We start from the raw sequence: 16,045 nt of genomic DNA on the forward strand, positions 1-16,045 counted from the left end.
GAGACTTTCATTGACGAAACAAGGAAAACATATTTCTAAATTATTATCCAAGTGGTTTGCTTGGATTGACAGTCAAATGAACAAAGAAGGGAACCCAAAGCTATTCCCCGCCGCATTTGCAAAGCAAGCGCTCCCGCCCGCGGGGGCGGGGCTTCTCACCTCACAGCCTGCAGGCTGAGGGGGCGTGGCCGGGGCGGCCCGCGACTCAGGGGCGGGGCTTCCCAGCCTCCCGGGCCTGCAGGCTGAGGGGGCGTGGCCTGGGCGGCCCGCGACTCAGGGGCGGGGCTTCCCAGCCTCCCGGGCCTGCAGGCTGAGGGGGCGTGGCCGGGGCGGCCCGCGGCCCAGGGGCGGGGCTTCCCAGCCTCCCGGGCCTGCAGGCTGAGGGGGCGTGTCCGGGGCGGCCCGCGGCCCAGGGGCGGGGCTTCCCAGCCTCTCGGGCCTGCAGGCTGAGGGGGCGTGGCCGGGGCGGCCCGCGGCCCAGGGGCGGGGCTTCCCAGCCTCTCGGGCCTGCAGGCTGAGGGGGCGTGGCCGGGGCGGCCCGCGGCCCGGGGGCGGGGCTGCGGAGGGCGAGAGGCAGGCTGGGAAGCGGCGCCATATTGGCGTCAGCCGCGCTGTATTGTCATAAATAGAGCCGGTTTTGTGGAGGTTTCGCTAGTCGGTTGGATGCCTTGGCCGTAGGAAGTGGGAAAGTGAGCGAGCCAGCGAACTGCGCGCGACTGGAGGGAAGTTGACGGGGGAGAAGTACAGAGCAAGAGCAGGAGTCCGGAGCGAAAGACACTTGCTGAAGAGAGCCGCAGGAAGCGATGAAAGAGATGTCTGCGTAAGTGGTTGGGGGCGGCGGTTGGGGCTGAGGTGAGCCGAGGTGGTCAGCTCGGGCGGGCGCCGGCCCGGCCCCGCGGCTCCCGGGCGGTCCCCTTCGCGGCTGCCCGTCCTCCGGGCGCCCCCTCGACCACCCAGCCCGGGCTCGCGGCTCGAGCCCCTCGCCCGGCCGTCCCGCCTCTGCGGACGACCCGCCGGGCTGAGGGGACGGCGGTGGCCGTCGGGCACTCTCCTGCCCCCGGCTCGGTCTTAGCCTGTCTGCTCGCGTCTGCATTGGCGCAAATGCCGTTCCCCTCCTGCCTCCTCCTTGCCCGGCCCGTCGTCTCCGGGTCTTTAGGAGTTAGTGGTACCTCGGCCAGCTGATGGGTTTCTCTTCGATAAAAGCTCAAGTCTTTCCCCAATTCCCCCTTCCTACTCACCCGGTCGGCCCAACTACCTACCGTATCTACTGGCCTGTACCTTCTGGACACACTCTGATAAAGTCAGAAACAGTTTCTGTGCATGTCAAGATTTTGCTAGAGTTTCTTACATTTTTGTTTATTAGGAAATGATTTAAATATACAGAAAAATGCAGAAAATGACAAACACGCGTGTGTAGCCACCATCCATATTTTCCAAAGAATAACTGTGTGTATATATGTCTGTGTATTTATTTAAAAGAAATCAAGCATTCCAGATACTGAAGGACTCCTGTTCCTTTCTCTGGTCCCATTTTCTTGTCCTTCTTAACAGGTCCTCACAGTCTGGAATTTGATGTTTATTGTTGCATTTTTAGTGCTACTACATGTGTGTGTTCATAAGCATTTCCAGTATTTCGTTTTTAAACTTTATGTAACTAGTATCATACTTGTATGTCTGTAGTTTGCTTCTTTAGAGCAACATGGTATCTTTTGTGTGTGTGTGTGTGTGTGTGTGTGTGTGTGTGTGTGTGGCAGTGGGGATGGAACCCAGGGGTCTTCTACCTCGGGCTATACTTCCAGACCTATTTTTATATTTTATTTGGAAACTGGGTCTCACTAAGTTGCTGAGAGCCTCACTAAGTAGCTGAGGCTGACTTTGAATCTACGCTATCCTCCTGTTTCAGCCTCCTAAGTGCTAGGATTACAAGCGTGAGCCACCACACCCGGCTTATTTTATTCTTTTATTTGGAAATAGGAGCTCACTAAGTCGCAGATGGCCTCACTAAGTTGTTGAGGCTGGCCTCGAACCTGCCATCATCCTCCTGTCTCAGCCTCCCGGGTACTGATATTACAAACTTGGGCCACCACTCCTGGCCTAACATAGTATCTTTGAGTCTTCATATTAATATTTTCAGTTCTAATTGATTCATATTAACTACTGTGTTATATCCCATTGTAAGTACACACCTTAATTCCATTATAAGGACACACCCTAATTTAGTCCTTTTCACCTTAGACTATTTTAGGGTCTTCTGAAGGTTTTATTGATTTGTTTGTGGTACTGGGAATTTAACTGGGCATTCTTCCCCCAAGCTAACCCCCCAGGCTTTTTTATTTTTTAGTTTGTAACAGGGTCTCACTAAGTTGGAGATGGCCTCACTAAATTGCTGAGGCTGGCTGAGAACCTGTTATCCTCCTGTCTCAGCCTCCCAAGTACTGGGATTAAAAGCACACCCAGCTTCTTTAAAAAAAAAAAAAATTGTTTTTGCACTACTGGAGATGGAACTCAAGAGTCATTCTACCTCAGAGCTGCACCCCCCAGCCCTTTTTTTTTTTTTTTTGTGGTACTAGGGTTGGAACCAGGGGCTTTTCTACCTCTGGGCTATACTCTCAGACCTATTTTACACTTTATTTGGATAAAGGGTCTCACTAAGTTGTTAAGAGCCTCACTAAGTATCTGAGGCTGGCTTTGAACCTGTGTGATCCTCCTGTCAGCCTCCCAAGTGCAGGGATTACAAGGGTGCGCCACCACGCCCGGCTCCCAGCTCTATTTTTTATTCTTTATTTTGAAATGGGGTCTCACTAAGTTTCCAAGGGCCTCACTAAGTAGCTGAGGCTGTTTCATGAACCACGATCCTCTGGTCTCAGCCCTCCCAATGCTGAGATTAGAAGCGTCTGCCACTACGCCCTGTTTCAAAGTTGTTAATGTTATAGAATGTATAGAACGGCAGTGATCATTTTATTTCATGTTTCCTTGTACACTGTACTAGAATTTTTCAAGGACATTTGCTTATAATTGAAATACGAAATTGATAGGTTGAAGGGAGTAAATGTTTCATACTTTGTTTTCCCCCTAATTAGATGAGAGAGATTCAGAACCCTAGATTTGGAATATGGGGACAAGCAGGGATATAGATAGCCAATTTTTTGAGAATACAGATAAGAAAGTGAGACCTGGGGTCATAGTATAAGAACTGAAGAAGTTATGGAGGAGAGAATAAAGTGATAGAGGTTTTGGAGTTTCAATTTTGGCTCTTTTTCTCTCTTAGAACTTTAGGTTCTTATCTGTAAGATAGCACTTATCTGAAAATTGAATGATCACTTGTAATCAGTATTTATAATACATCTATTTACTTATTTTTCATATATATATATATATATATATATATATATATATATATATATATGAAAGCAAATACAAACAATATAGAAATACCTCTGTAGCTTTCTTGAGGTAAAAAGGCAAGTCTTTAAAAAAGAAATACAATTTAGCTGGGAATGGTGGCACATGCTTGTAATCCTAGTACTTGAGAGGCTGAGACAGGAGAATTGCAGGTTCACAGCCAGCTTCGGCTACTTAGTGAGGCCCTCTGCAACTTAGACCCTATTTCAAAAAAAAAAAAAAAAATAGGGTATAACTCAGAGGCAGAATGCCCCCCCAGATTCAATCCTCAGTACTGAAAGAAAAAAAATTACAACATAAAATAACTTATCGAAGTTTTGTTTTATGGTAGCATTACTATTGGAGTAATTGTTTCTTTTCAATTGTTTTGGAAGGTATATAGGCTATTTCTTAATCTTCTATTTGATTTTTTTCCATTTCTACCTACCCACTGAAATTTTTAGCTAAAGAGCATGCCTTAAACCTAGGCATGGTGGCACGCTCCTTTAATCTCAGTACTTGGGAGGCTGAGACAGGAGGATTACAGGTAGGACAGCCTCAGCAAGTAGTGAGACTCTCATCAACCTGGGGAGACCCTGTCTCAAAATAAAAAAGCCAGGCATAGTTGGGCACGCTTGTAATACCAGCATTCAGGAGGTGGAGACTAGAGGACAGTCTCAGCAACTTAGTGAGGCCCTTCTCAACTCAGTGAGACCTTGTTTCAAAAAATAAAAAGACAGGCCGGGCATGGTGGTGCACACCTGTAATCCCAGCATTATAATTAATTAATTAATCCCAGCATTAATTAGTTAATTGGGAGGCTGATACAGGAGGATTGCAGTTTGTGGACAGCCCTTTGCAATTCAGACCCTGTTTCAAAAATAAAGAATAAAAAATCGGGTTGGGGGTGTAGCTCAAAGGTAGAATGCCCCTGAGTTCAATCCATAGCGCGTGTACACACACACACACACACACACACACACACACACACACACACACACACACACACTAAATAAAAAAATAAAGACTAAAAAAATAGGGCTGGGGTGTAGCTTGGAGGTAGAATGCTCCTGGGTTCTACCGCAAAAAATAAATAAAATAATAAAGTAGCTGGGCATGGTGGCCCATGCTTATAATCCCAGCATTTGGGAGGCTGAGACAAGAGGATCACGATTCAGGGATAGCCTCAGCTACTTAGTGAGGCCCTTTGCAACTCAATGAGAGTTGAATAAAAAATAAATAGAATTTTTTTAAAAAGACTAAAAAAAATAGGGCTGAGGGTATAGCTCAGAGGTAGAATGCCCCTGAGTTCTATCCCCAGTACTGCAAAAATAAATAAATAAATAAAAATAGAGTTAAGAGTATAACTGGGAGGTAGAATACCCCTTGTTTTAATCCCTAGTACCAAAAGTAAATAAATAAATAAATGCTTTACTCTGTGGACTTAGTAGTAGTCAAATCCAAAGTTTTAATGAGTTCAAGTCCCAAAGCAAGCAATCACTATTGTATATTTGTGGTTTTAATTTTATTTTACATAATAATGATACATATTTAAAGGGTACAGTATGATACTTAAATTATGTATATGGGTATAATGATCAAATTAGGGCATTTTACATATCTGTTACATTAGGTATTTGTTAGAAACATTCAAACTTTTCAGTATTTTGTTTTGTTGTGGTACTAGGGGTGGAACCGAGGGGCTTTTCTACCTCCGGGCTATACTCCCAGACCTATTTTATACTTTATTTGGAAATAGGGTCTCACTAAGTTGCTGAGAGCCTCACTCAGTAGCTGAGGCTGGCTTCAAACCTGTGCGATCCTCCTGTCTCAGCCTCCCAAGCACCAGAATTATAAGTGTGCGCCACCATGCCTGGCCAAACTTTTCACTGTTTTGAAACATACAATTAGTTGTCAATTAGTTACTTCTATCCAACTATGCCACTGTACTTGTTAACCTTCTCTTATTACCTCTATGTTTTTTTTTTTAAATAGGGCTAATTTATTCATGTTAAAAGACTGCTTTTTATTTTGTGATTACATTCTTATTCTTGGTATTAATGGCCCTTTGCATTGTGAAGATAGATGGTAGTGTTAGTTGGTTAGTGTTTATATTTATTTTTACTTTTTTCATTTGATACAGGAGATTGAACCAGGGGCATTGTACCTTTGAGCTATAGCCAAGTCTTTTTACTTTTTTAAGGGCATACTACCTCCAAGCTATAGTCCCGGCCCTATTTTACGTATTTTGAAACAGGATCTCACTAAATTGTGGAGGGCCTCGCTAAGTTGCTGCAGCTGGCTTTGAACCTATGATCCTCCTGCCTCAGCCTCCCAAGTACTAGGATTATAGGCATGCACCACTTTGCGGCTTCTGTTACACTTTATTTTATACTGTAATTTTCTAATAGCTGGGATTTGTGGAGGGTCATTTGTATCCTATAAAATATTGCCATTTAATCTAAAGCATTTGATAATTAGTATGAGATATTATGAGTAACAGTCTAAAATGAAGAGAACAACTAGAACCACAAAGTGTTAAGATTATAATCTCTGATTCAATCAAAAGGTGTTATGTAGGTTTCCTGAGGATAAGTCTAGTTGTGATTTCTTTTTAAACGCCATTGATTTCACAAGGGCCTTCTGATGATGTGTTTTTGTTTCTTTCCTAGGAGGAAAAACCATTGTTTTTACCAAGAACTTTCTTTCAAGTGTTTGCTTTTCAAAAAGATTCTAGAATCTAGATGGTACTTGACTTAAATCCACAGGATATAGTAGATGTAGCCCTGGCACAGATCCCATTCAGGCTCTTTGCATTTGAACTAAGTCTTGTTGGTACAGCTTTCCTCTTGCCAACACATGCTGGCTTAAAAAGCTATCTTAACCATAAAAGCTGGAGGTAGTATAAGTAACCCTTCATAAACATAAACACAAAATACCCATTTTTTTACTCTTTGAAAAAAGTGTCTGCCCCAATTCTTATCACTAAATAAAATTTTAAAGTAGTTTAATTAGCATGAGTGGATTGAGAGATTAGATTCAGTGTATCAGTATGATATAGTAAATTTTTTCTGTTTGTTTTTTTTTTAACAGAAACACCATGCTGGACAGCCAGCGTCAACAAAAGCATTATGGGATTACCTCTCCAATTAGTTTGGCATGTCCTAAGGAAATTGATCACATTTATACACAGAAATTAATTGATGCCATGAAACCATTTGGAGTATTTGAAGATGAGGAAGAATTGAACCACAGGTATGTCATTCAAATTAGTAACATAGTTTATAGTACATTATTTAATCGTTAATTTTGAACATATATTGAGTCTCTACCATGTCCCTGCATAGAGATACAGAAATGACCAAAAAAAAAAAGGAAAAATCTTGACCCTTTTGTAGCTTACATTTTAAATGGAGGTCAAGAAATACACTATTACATATGATTCGTGCTGTTTAGGGTTAGAAGTTTTCAGAGGTTTCATTAAGAAAGTGACTTTGTTTTCTGTCGCACTGGGGAATGAACCTAGGGGCATTCTACCTCTGAGCTATAACCCGAGCCCTATTTTATTTTTATTTGGAAACAAGTTCTCACTAGGTTGATGAGAGAGTCTCACTACTTCTTGAGACTGTCCTTAAACCTGTGATCCTCCTGTCTCAGCCTCCCAAGTACTGGGATTATAGGCAAGCACCACAAAGCCCAGCAAGAAAGTGACATTTAAGGGAAAATTTGAAAGTGAGTATGAGGATGCAGATATTTGGATGAAGAACATTCTGGGCAGAAAGATTGAGATAAAAGTATACCTGGTTTATTTGAGGAGTACAGGGCAAGTACAAATTCTGAGTATCAGAAGCAGATCAAGTAAGTGGGGAAGTTTGCACTTAAAGTGAGGTGGGAAAGAGCATGTAGGGCAAGGTAACGTAGGACCTTGTAAAGCATTGTAAAGTGTTGGTTTATTCTGAGTAAAATGGGAAGCAGTTAAGGCTTTGAGTAGAAGACTGACATGATTCTACCCTATATTAAGTGTAGTCTGAAGAGGGTGCAAGGGCAGAAACAGAGCCACTAGTTAAGAGGTCATTATAATAACCTCAGGAGGAAATGATGCCTGGAAACTAGAGGGTGGCAGTACAGTGATAAGTAATAGAATTCTGGGTGCATTTTACAGGTAGGCTGGGTTAGTGACTGGAATATAAGGGAAAGCGTCTTCAAAAATGATGACAAGGTGTTTAGCCTCACTACCTAGAAAGATGGAGTTTCATTTTCTGGAGAAGACTGAGGGAGTAGCAAATTTGCACAGATTAGGAGTTTAGTTTTACATATTAGTTATCTTTTGAGATCCTGAAACCACACTTTTTTTCTTTTTTTTAAATTTTTATTTTATTTATTTTTTGCAGTACTGGGGATGGAACCCAAGAACATTCTACCTCCAAGCTATACCCGTAGCCCTATTTTTTTTATTCTTTATTTTGAAACAGTCTCACTGAGTTGCAGAGGGCCTCACTAAGTAGCTGAGGCTGTCCTCGAACCATGATCCTCCTGTATCAGCCTCCCAAATGCTGAGATTATAAGCGTGCACCACCACACCTAGCTGGCTGGCTGACTGGCTGGCTGGCTTTATTTTTATTTATTTATTTATTTATTTATTTATTTATTTATTTATTTATTTATTTTTGTGGTACGAGGGATGGAACCCAGGGACATTCTATCTCTGAGCTACATCCCATTCCTATTTTTTATTCTTAATTTTGAAACAGGGTCTCACTGAGTTGTAAAGGGCTTCACTAAGTAGTTGAGGCTGTTCTCAAACCAAGATCCTCTGTCTCAGCCTCCTGAATGCTGGGATTACAAGAGTATGTCAACATGCCCGGCTTCTTTATCTTTTTTTTTTTTTAATGTGGATTTGTTCATGGCATTGAGTGCATATTTGTTTTAATAATAATAAACTGTTTTTATTGCCTAATATATTTTATAAAAATCAGCCAATAATTAATTTTCCCATTTTTTTTGTGGGGGGTACTGGGAATTGAACCCTGGGCATTCTACCTCCAAGGTATACCTCCACCCTTATTTTTTTATTCTTTATTTTAAAACAAGGTCTCAATAAGTTACAGAGGGCCTCCTTAAGTAGTTGAGGCTAGCTGTAGTCCTGTGATCCTCCTGTCTTAGCCTCCAAGTACTGGTATTTCAAGTGTTTGCACCACACCTGGCTAAATATTCCCATCTTAATTACTCAAAGATTTATGACTTGCACTGAGAATGCTAGTTTCTAGTACCACATAGAATTGATTTAATTTCATAGTAAAGCAAAGAGAGTTGACAGTTTAGCTGGCTTTTGCAGCCTCATTGAAGATAATGTTATGATTTACATTAGATTTTTTTTTTTCCCCAAGTCTGGGGATGGAACACCCGGGGCATTCTATCTCCGAGCTACACCCCTGCTCTATTTTTTTATTCTTTTTTTTTTTGGTGGTACTGGGGTTCCTGGAGACCCTTCTACTTCCAGGCTACACTCCCAGACCTATTTTTATACTTTTTTATTTGGAAACAGGGTCTCTTAAGCCAGCACAGCTGGCTTTGAACCTGCGTGATCCTCCTGTCTTTGCCTCCCAAGTGTGGGGATTACAAGTGTGCGCCACCATGCCCGGCTCTATTTTTTATTCTTTAATTTGAAACAGGGTCTCACTAAGTTGCAGAGGCCTCACTAAGTAGCTGAAGCTGTCCATGAACCAAAATCCTTCTGTCTCAGCCTCCCAAATGCTGGGATTACAAGCGTGCACCAGCACGCCCAGCTGTACATTAGATTTTTTGAATTTTGAAAATAGCTTAAAGACTAGAATACTTTTATGACACTTATCATTTCTTTGATACTCTTAGGGATCCAAGATCTTTTTGCTAAAGATGTTCTGTGTATCAACAGATATGATAGCATTAGCATATATACAGTATGTTTTTGCCTAAACACCAACACAAAGGGACTGCTTATATATTTGTTTCTTTAATGTTGTTTGGGTTTTTGTGTGGGTTTTTGTTTTTAATTTTAATCTTTTTATTGTAGGTTGGTTGTTCTTGGTAAATTGAATAATTTAGTAAAAGAATGGATTTCTGATGTCAGCGAGAGTAAGGTAAGACTCATCTACACAGAATTTTTTGTTTCTTTATATCCTGGTTATTCATACTGTCAATAAGGTATAAGAGTTGAAAATTATCTGAAATACATTAAATTTTGGCTCTGTGATGTACTTGAGATTAAATTGGTCTAGACAATTTAGTTTCTAAGTTGGTAAGGATTTATCCCAGAAGTAGCAAATTATTGGTTGCAAGACTGTGTAAATGTCTTGTTTGACCCATATGTAGTGGGCTAAAATTTAAATATCAGGAGACTTTATTTTAAATAAAATACTTCTATTGAGTAGATAAGGTGTAATTGGTCATTTTGTGTCAGTTATAATTCTTTCATTTATACGTATTTTAGTTTTGGAAAAATAACTGACTCAAATCAAATCATTTTGATTAAATATTATAGCTATGTAAAAAATAATTTACCCATGATTTAGAATATTATTTTCTCACAGATTAAACAAAGATCATACTATAAGTAGAAAGGTAGCTGGGTGTGGGGGCTCACACTTGTAATCCCAGCATTTGAGAGGCTGAGACTGGAGGATCGCGGTTCTCGGACAGCCTCAGCTACTTAGTGAGGCCCTCTGCAACTCAGTGAGACCCTGTTTCAAAATAAAGAATAGAAAATTGGGCAGGGGGTGTAGCTTGGATTCGAATGCCTCTGGATTCCTTCCCCAGACCCTCAAAAAATAAAAATAGAAAGAAAGAAAAACTGAGGTGTTTACAGTGCTGCAAGTTACACCAGTGGGAGCTTTGGAAGTAATTTTGTGCCTCCTGGCAATCAGACCAGTTTTAGGGCTGGAAATCCAACAGGAACTTACCAGATGGGTATGGTAGCACTCAGCAGTATGGAAGTAATGTCACAAGTATGCACACTGGTGTGAACCAATAGGCGAAGGCATATCCTGCTACTGCAGCTGCACCTAATTGGGTATCCAGTGCCAACAGGATACTTTCAATAAGACTTTAGAAGTTTATGTAAATGTCTGTTTTTCATAATTGCCTTTTATATTATGTGTTATCAGACAAGGAAATTATTTAAGAAACATGGGAAATGCAAACATGACTACGATGCAGCAATAATTATGGTGTACTTTATTGCTATTTAAGCTGTATATTTCTCTACATTCCTGAAACAATTTTAGGGTTTTTTTGCACAAGAAAATGCAGGTAGTGTTTTTTGTTTTTGGTTTTGGTTTTTGTGGGGTTTTTTTTTTTTAGTCCTGGGGATTTGAGCCTAGAGGCATTCTCCTTCTGAGCTACACTCCCAGCCCTATTTTTTTTATTCTTTATTTTGAAACAGTCTCATTGAGTTGCAAAGGGTTTCACTAAGTAGTAGCTGAGGCTGTCCGTGAACCAGAATACCCCTGTCTCAGCCTCCCGAATGCTGGGATTACTAGCGCGTTCCACCACGCCTGGCTAGGCAGTGTTTTCATAACAGTAACTATATAGTGATTTGTAGGTTTTTTGTTTTTTTGTTTGTTTTTGGTACTGGGATGAAACCCAGGGGCATTCTACCTCCGAGCTATACCCCCAGCCCTATTTTCTTTATTCTTTCATTTATTTATTTATTTATTTATTTATTTATTTATTTATTTATTTATTTATTTTTGCGGGTCTGGTGATGGGACCCAGGGGCATTCGACCTACGAGCTACACCCCCTGCCCTATTTTTTTTTTTTTTTATTCTTTATTTTGAAACAGGGTCTCACTAAGTTGTGGTGGGCCTTCACTAAGTAGCTGAAGCTGTCCATAAACTGCAATCCTCTGGTCTCAGCCTCCCGAATGCTGGGATTATAGGCTTGTGCTGCCATGCCTGGCTCTTTATTCTCTTATTTTGAAACAGGGTCTCACTGAGTTGCAAAGGGCCTCACTAAGTAGTAGTTGAGGCTGTCCTTGAACCGAGATCCTCCCATCTCAGCCTCCCAAATGCTGGGATTACAAGCGTGCGCCACCACGCTCGGCCTCGCTTGATTTTTTTTTTTTTTTTTTTTTTTTTGGTGGGTCTGGGGATGGGACCCAGGGGCATTCGACCTCTGAGCTACAACCCCTGCCTTATTTTTATTCTTTATTTTGAAACCTGGTCTCACTGAGTTGCAGAGGGTCTCACTAAGTAGCTGAGGCTGTCTGTGAACTGCAATCCTTCAGGTCTCAGCCTCCCAAATGCTGGGACTACAAGCGTGTGCCACCACGCTTGGCTCACTTGATTTTTTAATTGTTGCATTATGCTTATACAGAATAGTGGGATTCTTTGTTACATATTTATACAGACATGCATAATATGGTTTTATTCCTCATTACCTCCCATCTTTCCCCCTCCTTCCACTGTAAAAATTTGACATGAGCTATAGAATATAATAAAGGAACATCAGCCAGTGAATTGTATACAACATAGAGTAAGAGAAAAAGACTAGAAGGCAAGGGTGTAGATTAGGATAACTACTTAATAGCCTAAAATTAAGAGAATAGTAGTTGAAATGTAAGAGATATAAATCAAGAATTAATAGCCCCAAAAGAATAATATTGATAAGTTTGGGCAATGAGGATAATGAGAACAGAAATAGGGAAATCAGAAGGAATACCCACTTTTCAGTCATAGGAATAATATTTTCCTTGTTTGAAGCATGAATGTTAGAATGATCAGGCTGTCTTAGTGAAACTGTCTGGCTCTGGAGAGAAGTGAAAAGTAGCTTTTTAATTATGGTTAACTGAAGTTGTTAGATTAGCATTTTATAAAGATGTCATATCAAGAATGACCTGATTGCCAGGCATGGTGGCACAAGCCTATAATCCTGTACTTACAGAGGCTGAGACAGGAGGAATGCTGTGGAGGCTGGCCTCAGTGGCATAGCAAGACCCTGTTTCAAAATAAAGAGTTTAAAAAAGAATGCTCCTGGGTTCATTCTCTAGAACCAAAAAACAACCAAACAAAAAAGAATGACCCTACTTTCTTGAGAAAGGTTGCAGAGCCAGAGTCAAGAAATTAAGCATACTTGTCACAAAAATTTCAGGGAAGATGGGATTGGCTGAGAGGTAAATGATAAAGTTTTTCTTAAGATAGGGTTGTGGGCATGTATACCAGACATGAATTTGTTTTGTCCTGCTCTGGTAGCACCTTCATTTACTTCATGTTGCACGCAAAAGTTCCCTGAAGTACTTTAATAGATCTCAGTCTTACCGTGGTTGACAAATGTGCTGTGAGTATCATTTGCTTAAAAAAAGGCAACACGCATTTAGGTGCTTTTTATGCTAAATAACTGGAGTGATTGAATATTTTTTTTGTTTTGTTTTTTGCTTAATTTTATTTTAGAATCTCCCACCTTCTGTTGTGGCTGCTGTTGGCGGTAAAATTTTTACGTTTGGATCCTATAGGCTTGGAGTACACACCAAAGGTAACTGCTTTTCTGTGTTCTTGTGAAAAGAACCCTGAAGGGCTGGGCATGTAGCTCATTAGGAGAGTGGGGGATAGCATATGCAAGGCCATGGGTTCAATCCTCAACCACATTTACAAAGTACAACAAAGCAAAACTCCCTAACAACTCACCACTCAAACAAGTATTGAGCTGCGTGTGCTAGTGCACAACTGTTGTCCCAGTTCTTGGGAGGCTAAGACAAGAGTATCTCTGGTTCAAGAACAGTCTCAGCAATATAGTGAGACTAGGCAACTTGACCCTGTTTTAAAATAAAAAGGGCTGGGGTATAGCTTAGAGGTAGAATGTTCCTGGGTTCAATCCCCAGTACTGCCCCCCCCAAAAAAAAACCCACTAATTGTTCTTAACATTTTCTTATACTCATCTTTTATCCTTTGTTCTGTACATGTGTGTATATGGACTTAGTGAAAATATATAATCTTCATAAAAATACTTTGATTTGTAGGGGCTGACATTGATGCACTTTGTGTAGCTCCAAGACATGTGGAGAGATCTGATTTTTTTCAATCTTTTTTTGAAAAATTGAAACATCAAGATGGCATTAGAAACCTAAGAGTAAGTATCCACTGGCAATTAGTATTTTGAACTTAGTAGCACATACTTGTAAAAGCTAGGGCTTATGATTGTTGAAATACTCTTCAGAAGTTGCTTTATCTTGTTAAAATAATCTATAAAGAGCTGAGTGTGGTGGCACATACATATAATCCCAGTACTTGGGAGGCTGAGATAGGAGGATTATAGGTTCATGGCCAGCCTCAGCTACTTAGTGAGGTCCTCTGCAATTTACTGAGACCCTGTTTCCAAATAAAGAATAAAAAACAGGGGTGGGGTGTGTAGTTCAGAAGTAGAATGTTCCTGGGTTCAATCCCAGTACTGAAAAAATAATTGCTGAGGCTGATCTTGAACCAGTGGTGCTCTGGTCTCAGCCTTCCAAGTACTGGAATTACAAGCATGAGCCAACACACCTGGCCTGCCTTCTAATTTTTGACCGGTATTTTTTTTAGGAAGACAATAAATTAGGTAACTACTATCATAGCTAATCTGTCTCTTAAATAACATAGGTCACAAAGTGTAAGTGCTTAACCTGAGAATAAAGCTAAGAACATTTTCACTTTTTCTATGAGTAATAGATAAATTATAAGCAAAGATATTCACATTATTGGCAGTTAGAAAGGATAGAGAAAAGATTAAAGTATGTATTATAATTGTTTTCCTCTTTTGTAGGCTGTAGAAGATGCTTTTGTGCCTGTTATAAAATTTGAATTTGATGGTATTGAAGTAAGTATTTAATATTTTTTTAATTTTACAATTGAACTATTTAACCTAACTCATAGGGATCTTTATTGTTCTGTATTTAAATCAGACTTTACATAGGAACATACATTTTTTTTCTTTGTTTTTTCAGTAATGGGTATTAGTAACCTATGTGCTCTGCCACTGAATTACAACACTAGACCTTTTTTTTTTTCTTTTTTTTCTTTTTTTTTTTTTTTTTTTTTGTGGGTCTGGGGATGGAACCCAGGGGCACTTGACCTCCGAGCTACATCTCCTGCCCTATTTTTTTATTCTCTATTTTGAAAATGGGTCTCACTGAGTTGCAGAGGGCTTCACTAAGTAGCTGTCTGTGAACCGCAATCCTCTGGTCTCAGCCTCCCAAATGCTGGGATTTTACAAGCGTGCACCACCACTCCCAACTAACACTAGACCTTTTATTTTTTATTTTGTTGACAGAATCTCACTAAGATGCCCAAGTGGGCTTAAAACTTATGATCCTCTTGCCTCAGCCCCCTAAGTAGCTGATATTACAGGCAGGAACCACCTCACCCAGCAATATAGGCACATATCTTTTTTTTTTTCTTTCTTAGGGTTTGTTTTGGTGATATTCTAGATTGAACCCAGAGGCATTCTACCTCCAAGCTGCCTTCCCCAGCCTTATTATTATTTATTTTTGAAACAAGGTCTCACTAAGTTGCAGCAAGCCTTGATAAGTGCTCATGCTGGCCACAAACCTCCTGTCTCAGCCTCCCAAGTACTGGGATTATAAGTACATGTCTTTTTTGTATGTGTGGTTCTGGAGATAGAACCCAGGAGCATTCTACCTTCAAGTTACACCCCATCCCTATTTTTTGCTCTTTATTTTCTGAAATGATATTTCACTGAGTTGCAAGGGGCCTCACTAAGTAGTAGCTGAGGCTGTCTTTGATCGTGGATGAACCACGATCATCCTGTCTCAGCCTCCCAAATGCTGGACTTACAAGGGTGCGCCACCACGCCTGGCACAGGCACAAGTACATATCTTAAAGAATTAACAGCATTTTTGGGGGGAGAAGGAGCATTGGGGATTGAAACCAGGGAAATTCTACCTCCAAGCTACCGTCCCCCATCCTATTTTATTATTTGAAAATGGGCTCAGTAGGTTGATGAGACTCTCCATTGCTTGTGAGGCTATCCTCGAACCTGCAGTCCTGTCTCAGCATCCCAAGTACAGACATTACAAGTGTGTGCCACCATGCCTGGCTAAAATAGGTTTTTAAATTTTTTATTTTTAAATAAAAAATTTATTTTAAATTAAATAATTAAAATTAATTAATTTAAATTTAAATTTAAATTTAAAAATTTTAATATAAAATTTAATTAATTTAAATTATTTAATTATTTAAATTTAAATTTAATTAATTTAAAATAAAAATTTATTTAAAAATTTATGGGGGTTGGACCAAGGGGTATACTACCACTGAACTATACCCCCTGCCCTATTTTATTTTTATTTGGAAACAGGTTGATGAAAATCTCAATACTTGCAGGCTGTCCTTGAATTTATGATCATTCTATGTAAGCCTCCAAGTTCAGGGATTACAAGCGTGTGCCACCATGCCCAGCTAAATAGTTTTTAAGTAGCCCCTCAACCTTCCTATCTCCTATTTCTATTGAATTATTACCATGAAAACAAACTAGCCTCCATTCCTACTGACATTTTGTGTGTGTTTGGTACTGGGGGTGAAACCCAGGGGCATTCTACCTCTGAGTTATACCCCCAGCCATTGTTTTTTTCTTTTTTTTTTTGGTGGGGGTGGTACTGGGGTGGAACCCAGGGGCTTTCTACCTCTGGGTATACT

General features: G+C 40.4%; 1 protein-coding gene across 2 annotated transcripts in view; it reads left to right on the forward strand.

Moving 5' to 3' along the window:
* Window positions 1-803: 803 nt before the first annotated feature.
* The window catches only part of PAPOLG (poly(A) polymerase gamma), a gene marked incomplete at both ends in the record, with an annotated part of 44,498 nt that continues 29,256 nt past the window's right edge, over window positions 804-16,045 (forward strand). For both annotated transcript variants that reach the window (XM_080711167.1, XM_080711168.1), the window contains 6 exons: window positions 804-820; window positions 6,475-6,636; window positions 9,434-9,500; window positions 12,809-12,890; window positions 13,375-13,484; window positions 14,154-14,207. In XM_080711167.1, coding sequence (XP_080567293.1) covers window positions 804-820; window positions 6,475-6,636; window positions 9,434-9,500; window positions 12,809-12,890; window positions 13,375-13,484; window positions 14,154-14,207 — 492 coding nt within the window. The remainder of the gene's footprint in view (window positions 821-6,474; window positions 6,637-9,433; window positions 9,501-12,808; window positions 12,891-13,374; window positions 13,485-14,153; window positions 14,208-16,045) is intronic.

Source organism: Muscardinus avellanarius, assembly GCF_963383645.1.
Source record: "Muscardinus avellanarius genome assembly, chromosome: 15".
NCBI lineage: Eukaryota > Metazoa > Chordata > Mammalia > Rodentia > Gliridae > Muscardinus > Muscardinus avellanarius.